General features: G+C 42.8%; 1 protein-coding gene across 2 annotated transcripts; it reads right to left on the bottom strand.

Moving 5' to 3' along the window:
* Window positions 1-257: 257 nt before the first annotated feature.
* On the bottom strand, window positions 258-7,195 carry ZMAT2 (zinc finger matrin-type 2). 2 transcript variants are annotated; one of them, XM_072826173.1, is made up of 6 exons: window positions 7,074-7,195; window positions 6,645-6,738; window positions 5,458-5,581; window positions 2,579-2,652; window positions 1,971-2,116; window positions 258-1,274 (listed from the first exon to the last, which is right to left on the bottom strand). In XM_072826173.1, exons 1-6 carry the CDS (start codon window positions 7,089-7,091, stop codon window positions 1,131-1,133), a joined length of 600 nt encoding a protein of 199 aa, XP_072682274.1. In that variant the 5' UTR covers window positions 7,092-7,195; the 3' UTR covers window positions 258-1,130. The 2 variants fall into 2 exon arrangements, with proteins under 2 accessions (XP_072682274.1, XP_072682273.1); XM_072826172.1 differs by having other exon boundaries at window positions 6,838-7,100.
* Window positions 7,196-7,819: the final 624 nt, after the last annotated feature.

Here is a 7,819-nt window from a genome sequence, read left to right as displayed (position 1 = left end):
TCCACCCTAAATTCTGCTGTTCCAAAAACAGACCAAAGGAGGCTAAAATTATAGGAAAAGTTGTGTTTAGATTCATCTGGACACACATCCCATCAGAGGAAAATACAACTCGTGCTGAAGGAACCTAGAAAAAAAAAGTGACAGGGCTCAAATGAAGGGAGAAAAAAGCAGCAGCTCTATATGTAAATATTCAGTGTAGGAAAAAAAAAAAAAAAAAAAACAATACACTGGGAAGAATATGGAATGTTCCCACCAAATGTGAATAGGCCCAGTCAATGCCATTTATTATACATGTTGAACAGTCTCTGAGACCCAAGGGCTCCCATATAAAGTTTTTTTTTCTTTTTCTTTTTTTGCATCAAATAGGTTCTTCCAAGAGCCTGCTCACAAGGAAGAAAAAAAGAGTAATCCTCAATAAAATGAAACAAACAGGAAAGGCTGAACAGTCTACGTATGAAAAACAAAGGTTAAAAAACTCACCAGACAAAAACCACACCAAACACTCATCCCATTTAATTTCCTGTTACATGCACTGAGGGAGCCAAGAACATCAGGCCCCAAGGCAACAATGCTCTGAGGATCTAGCTCAGGCTCCCTCTATGTGACAAATTCATGCACACACGCCCGCACATATCACTGACCCAGGCAGAAATACACATGCATGCACAGGCAGTAGAGAACCACAGGAGGTTTGGGGGAAAGAGGGCTGGTCAAAAATGTGCTATCAACTGGACACTGGGGACCCAGAGAACCCTTCTGCTGCAGGCTAAGCAAGAGTCAAAATTAAAACAAATGGAAAACACAGGATAAATGTCAGCTGCTCAAAGAGATTGGACAGATGAAGAGGGAAAGATGCAGGGGGAGGTTTGGGAAAGCAGCCTCAGAAGAGGTTTTTCTTTATTGGGAACTCAGGCAGAGGCCCTGTGACTCCAGTGATATGCTGAGGCTGAAGGAATATGCCACAGCATTACCTCTGCATCCTGTGTTCTCTCCCAAAGTAGAGGGAAACCACCAACACCCACCCTCTAGTCCACCCCCATTGCAGCTCTTAAGGACTTTCCCAAGTCCCGCCCCCCCCCAAAATGACCCCCACACACACACAGTTAACAAAAGGCCAAGCATAGAAAGCCTCAGTAACTCTTCTTGGTGGAACCAAAGCCAGAGAAGCCCATCACAGCTGCCATCTCATCATCCTCCTCAAATGTCAAGTCCTCCTCAGCCCTCCTTTTCTTCTCCTTCTGTTTCTCTTTCTTGTAGGCTTTGGCCTTTTCCTCCTAGGGGGGAAATCACTCAGAATCAGTTCAGACTCCTAAGCCAAATGTTGAAAGAGACAAGTGAGTGTCAAGATTCCTTTCTATCTTTAGGAGAAAATAGTAAAGGCAAGTAAAATTTCAAGAGCAGAGGAAAAGCCACAGTAAAGATTTTAAGAAACAACAAAAAGAAGTTTTAGCCTGTGAAGAGTATTTCTCAGTCCTACATCTCTAGTTCTTAAAAAGGTTATGAAAACAGAACCATATAATAGCAACTATCACCCTGGTGCATAGAGTATATGCCAGTAATTGATCTAAACACTTATGTAGATTATAATCTAAGATCTCTTAATATGAGAAAACTGAGACATGGAGAAGTTATATAACTTGCCCAAAAGTCATAGCTAGTAAGTGAAGGAAAGAGAATTCTGACCCAGTCAGCCAAGTTCTATGTGCCTCTTGGGGACTAGGTGAATTTAATCCCTCCTATAGTTTAAAGAAAAAAAAGTAGGCCCAGAGTCTAGGAAAAAAGGATAGGTTTATAACCATATCCTTCAGATCTTGAGAGTCTCTAAGGAAATATTTATTATTTCCCCCAATACAAAGAGATTCAGGATACAACTATCCCCTGAGAGGAGGAGTGGATGAGGAAGACAGCCTCCTCATGATTAGTAACATAAAATTCAAAGCTGGAGGACAAAGGATGGAAAAAAGCCTTACCTCTTCTCTGAGCTCTTTCATCCTTTCCTCAAAATCATAATCCTTCTGTTTCTCTTCCATCTTCTTCTTGTTGACTTCAAAACGTTTCTTCACCTGATCCAAGGTGGAACGTTCCACACGCATAGACATGCCCAGATTTCGCTGATCTGGGTGGGATCAATAGCGAAAAAGGTAATGACATTACAATATCTTCAGGCCATCAAAAAGTCTTTGACATTAAAAAGAAAAAATTTTTTCATAAAATAATACACAGCAAAAATAATTATAGCTGGAAAACAACAACAATAAACAACCCTTGGCTTTACTTGTTCCCAGAAGCAGCAGCTACAAATAGCAAGATGCAAGTGGCTTTCAACTGCCCCTAGTGAGCAAATGCATACCAGTGGGGACAGCGAGGCCTTGGAGAAGACTGTGGTCTGAGCTTGTTGAGAGCCTAAAACAGTGTCTCATCTCAGTGCCTCCAGAAACATTAGATTATGAAGTAAAGGATGAAGCAACCGGAGAAATTCTCAGGCATTAAAAAAAGATTCAACTGAAACCACTCCTTCCCCTACCCCGTCTCCAAAACCCAATCCCAGTCCTAGTCACAAACTACCTCCAAGCCTTACGTTTCTTTCCATTAATGTGATCCAGGAAGTTGATGGAGTCCTTCACCACACAATCACAGACATTGCAGTAATACCTAGCGAACAGAAGAAACAGCACTTGTGGTCAAATCTAGCTTAAGGATCTTAATGTTTTCAACTAAGAAACTCATTTTTGGGGATGCCTGGGTGGCTCAGCAGCTGAGCATCTGCCTTTGGCTCAGGACACAATCCCAGAGTCCCGGGATCGAGTCCCACATCGGGGCTTCCTGCAAGCATGGAGCCTGCTTCTCCCTCTGCTTATGTCTTTGCCTCTCTCTCTCTGTGTCTCTCATGAATGAATGAATGAAAGAATGAATGAATAAATAAATAAAATAAATAAATAAATATATAAATAAATGTTAAAAACCTCATATTTTCAGGCAAATTTTCTGTTTACAAGAAGGCAGCACTTCTCATTTTTATAAAGCCTTACCTCGTGGAAGAGTATGGTAGCCAAACTCCAAGATAGCCCCACAATGATTCTCAAATTCATGGTATGCGTACCTTGTGCAGTTCCCTACCAATTTGTACTAGAATTGTCCTGTGACCAAAAGAATATTTCAGAGCACCTAGGTGGCTCAATTAAGTGTCTGCCTTTGGTTCAGATCATGATTTCAGGGTCCTGGGACTGAGCCTGACATCTGGCTCCCTGCTCACTGGGGATTTCTGCTTCTCCCTCTGGCCCTCCCGCTGCTCATGCTGTCTCTCTTGTTTAGTCTCTCTCAAATAAAATCTTAAAAAAAAAAATATTTCAAAAATTACGCTGTGTCACTTCCAAGAATAGGCTATATAAAAAAAAAAAAAAAAAAAAAAGGCTTCTGGGACGCCTGGGTGGCTCAGCGGTTGAGCATCTGCCTTCGGCTCAGGGCGTGATCCTGGGTGCAGGAATTAAGTCTTGCATTGGGTTCCCTGAGAGGAGCCTGCTTCTGTCTCTGCCTATGTCTCTACCTCTCTCTGTCTCTTATGAATAAATAAATAAGTAAAATCTTTATTAAAAATTTTTAAAAAGGGGCAGCCCCGGTGGCTTAGTGGTTTAGTGCTGTCTTTAGCCCGGGCTGTGATCCTGGAGACCTGGGATCGAGTCCCACATCAGGCTCCCTGCATGGAGCCTGCTTTTCCCTCTGTCTCTCTGCCTAATAAATAAATAAAAAATCTTTAAAAAAAAAAAAAAATTGGGGGATCCCTGGGTGGCACAGCGGTTTAGCGCCTGCCTTTGGCCCAGGGCGCGATCCTGGAGACCTGGGATCGAATCCCATGTCGGGCTCCCGGCGCATGGAGCCTGCTTCTGTCCCTGCCTGTGTCTCTGCCTCTCTCTCTCTCTCTGTGACTATCATAAATAAATAAAAAATAAAAAAATAAAAAAAGAAAAAAAGAAATTTTTTTTTAAAAAAGGCTGCAGTGTTAGTCTGTCCATGTCTAACTAAAGGGTATTATGCGGGGTGAAATAAGTTAATGGGAGGAGGACAAACAGTATATGGTTTCACTCATACGGGGAATATAAAAAATAGTGAAAAGGATTATAGGGGAAAGGAGAGAAAAAGAGTGGGAAAAATCAGAGAGGGTGACAGAACATGAGAGACTCCTAACTCTGAGAAATGAACAAGGGGTAGTGGAAGGGGAGGTGGGCGGGCAGTTGGTGTGACTGAGTGACGAGCATTATGGGGGACACTTGATGGGATGAGCACTGGGTGTTATACTATATGTTGGCAAATCGAACTCCAATTAAAAAAAAATACAAAAATTAAAATTAAAATAAATAAATAAATAGCCTGTCCATGTCTTACTCTTGGGAAGCCACTTGCTTTATTGTCAACAGCACTAGAGGCCCATGGGGCAAAGAAGTGAGGCCTCCAAAGCACTACATGAAAGAGCTTTCAATCAAATCATTCAGCCCCACTTAAGCCTCATATGAATGCAGACCCAGCAGACACCTTCATTGCAGCTTTGTGAAACCCTAAGCCTTTCCAGATTACTTACCCAAATTGTTAGCTATCTGTTTTATGCTGCTAAATTTTGGTGAGTTAGTTAATTTACACAGGAATAGGTAACTAATACAGAAAAGAATGATGTGAGGTGTTTTTTTTTTTTTAAGATTTTATTTATTTATTTATGAGAAACAGGGAGGGGGGGAGAGAGGGGCAGACACAGGCAGAGGGAGAAGGAGGCTCCATGCAGGGAACCCGACATGGGACCTGATCCTAGGACCCCAAGATCATGCCCTGGGCCAAAGGCAGGCGCCAAACCACTGAGCCACCCAGGGATCCCTGATGTAAGTTTTCTAAGCAATTCAGACATGTCACTCATTGCTATCTGTTTTGCTCTCCTGCTAGAAAACGTAAATGAATACTGTAGTAGTGGTGGGCAAAAACAAAAGTCCTTACAGGACACCTCTTCTCATGGGTCATAGTCTTGGTCTAGGAGGAAAGTGTACAACCAAGCAATCCGTAACAACTACAACCTTTGCAGCCAGTCTGGAACCTCAACTCCCTTTATTCACCATCAACAGCTTCTAGGCTCCATTCTAGCTCGAGAAATCTCTCCCCTAGAAATGTTTTCAGGAGTCCTTTCCTTCATTTCTTCCTCTTCAGATATTAAGAAAGAGTTACAGTGCCAATATGAAGAGGTCTACAGAGTAACTCCTCCTAGAGACACTACCATGTTTAGTTGAGGCCTGGAACAGGAGTGACACAAAGAAATATCTAAAGGTAGGACTATTAAAAAAATAAATAAAAATAAAGATAGAATTATAAGTAACATGATTGCTATCCTGGAGCCAGAGAACCTCTCCTCGACACTTGCTAAAATCAACACAGTTTATTAGACCTAGTCTTGGCTCCTGAAAAAGATGAAAAGTCACTCACCCTCCCATCTCAGATTGTGGCGTGGTCTTGGTAATGACAATTGTCTTCCCAAGCTTGGATTCCAGGTCCACTTTATAGTCCCTATGCCGGAGAAGCTCCCGTTTGACTGGCTGTACTGGTTTTCCTAAAATATAAGACAGAAGAAAGTCCTTTTATTATTAGAGTTCCTTAAGCAGAAACGAAAAGAAATGCATGAAACCCAATACACAGATGTCTACTCTTCATTTCTTTCTTAAGCCTGAAGCAGGGGGCACAAAAAGCACTTGTAGCAGCAACTAGGGAGAATCTCAACACAGGAAAAAATGATATGCAATCCCTAAACTCTACATAGCTTTTTTCCACTTCAAAGCCAATAAGTCTAAAAACAAAGTTTTTTATTGTTAACTGAATTGAAGAAAGGAATTAATTTTCACAAAGAGTAAACTTTTAAAAGAAAAGCAAGGACACTCAGTAATACTTTCAGACAGATACCCCAAGTGTAACACACAAAAAAGAATCTCTAGAAGGCTGGGGAAGATTTTCTAAATGGGACCAACATTCAGGCAATATCTGTTACTTGCTACTGTACAAATTAGATCAAAACTAAAAAGATCAGTTTGTGCAAGGTGGTGTGAAAGTAAAGTGAAAGCATAAGAAAAAATAAGGATTCTTTTTGTATAATGGATTCTCTAACTAGGAGAGGAGAATCAACTCCGTAACATTGTACAAAGCAGAGAAACAGTACTACTAACCACCAGCTGAAACAATCACACATTCCTCCCAGTACCCTCACTCTTCTCAGACCACAGGGGAAGGACTTGATTGGACCAGTTATATTCTTCCCCTTAAGTGACTTCAACGGAAAGAGTTTCCTCAATAGGAGTAGTGCATAGCAGCAAAATACTCCACATCTCTGTCACTACTAAGGCTTCTCCTCTCTTCTCTGCACTTGAAGAAAGTACAAAACGAGCTAAGCAAAAAGAAGGCAAGAAAGCACAGGAAACAGAGCTGGGAAATACCTCTGAGTATATTCAGTCCATCTCTTTCCTCCCATTTTATACAGTAAGAAATGGAGAACCAGGGAGGCAACATTCAGCCAGAGGTTACACAAGGTACCAACCAGGACATCGCATTTCAACTCCCCACCCGCTCTCCAGCTATGGCTTCACCTCTACGATACCTCTGCCCTTTAGGGAGTAGGCACCCACCATCCTTCTTTTCTCTCTCTTCCGTGAGCCTCTTCTCGGCGAGCTTCTCATATTCATCTTTGTCCCACTTTCGGCGAAAGTCCAAGTTTTTTGTCTGTAGGGAAAAAAGCGCTCAAGATTCGTCGCTAATCATATCGGAACCCTAGAGAAACGGAGGGAACCGCGTCCACGCCGGCAAGGCGACCCCCCGGACCTGTCGAGAGCGAAGACTCTCCACACCGCACCAGAAGGCTGAGGTGGCCTCAGGACCCCAACCCAAGAGTTCTCCGCGATTCCACAGACCCTGTGCCAGGACCCTACGAGGAGGCTCTTGAACTCGGACCATTGGGCCGCAAGGAGGTGTCGAGAAGCCAGTTGGGTGCAGGATATTCCGCGCTACGAAGGCACCCTCTGCCCCCCGACCAAAGCCTCCTCACACACAACACCTACCCCGCTGCCCGACGCCATCTTCACTGCGAAGTGAATGGGAAGCCGGAAAATGACGTAAAAAGCGGCCCTGAGCCGTAAAGCAAGCTTGCCCTCCAATAAGCTTAGAGTTTCGCGTTCTAAACGAGCTAAGGACTTCTAAAACAGGGTCGTCGGCCCCTCCTCTGACCCACGGAAATGGTGCATGCGCATGGAGAGCATGAAGCAATACGGAAGTAAGGGCGCGTACTAATGTCTTTTGCCTTGGTTTTCTAAACAATCATCTGATTTAATTCAACTGGTCTATTTTATAAACAAGGAAGCAATTTGGATCAGGGCCCTTTGATCTAGTCTTAAGCAACTGTGCATCCGTTTGCCAAGTTTCTAATTTTTAAGGCTGAAGGAATTATTAGGAGCCTCTAGCTGCCCTATTTACCTGTATGCACTAAAGATATGGCCCGCGACACCCAGTGTTTCTAAGTTGCAGCCTTTCCAGCGCATATATAGAAAGCAATTTTTGCACACTCTTTATTTTGAAGCAATGCTATCATCATTCGGTTAAATCATTTTTCTTTCAACTGAGGAACTTTATAATCATTCAATCAATAGGGCACAATTTAATCAACATGATGGGACTTGGAAAGGCCAGTCATCAGCAACGCTGTAGGGTGAACTCTGGCATGCATCTCACTATGTTCATTTAGACGTGACTGTATTTCCAAGTTGATGGGGGGTGGAGTGGGGGCACTGGAAAACTGACTGTTTCCTTC

Source organism: Canis lupus, chromosome 5, assembly GCF_048164855.1.
Source record: "Canis lupus baileyi chromosome 5, mCanLup2.hap1, whole genome shotgun sequence".
NCBI classification, from domain to species: domain Eukaryota; kingdom Metazoa; phylum Chordata; class Mammalia; order Carnivora; family Canidae; genus Canis; species Canis lupus.
The sequence above is the reverse complement of the archived record's forward strand: the minus strand, read 5'-3'. Positions and strand labels throughout refer to the sequence as shown.

Excerpts from the sequence above, each read along its gene's own strand:
- ZMAT2 (XM_072826172.1), bottom strand. The coding sequence starts at position 6,969 with ATGGTCCGAGTTCAAGAGCCTCCTCGTAGGGTCCTGGCACAGGGTCTG. Across the intron at positions 5,582-6,644 it reads AGAGAGAGAAAAGAAGGATG|GAAAACCAGTACAGCCAGTC; the intron begins GTGGGTGCCTAC and ends CTTATATTTTAG. Across the intron at positions 1,275-1,970 it reads TGAAAGAGCTCAGAGAAGAG|GAGGAAAAGGCCAAAGCCTA; the intron begins GTAAGGCTTTTT and ends TTTCCCCCCTAG.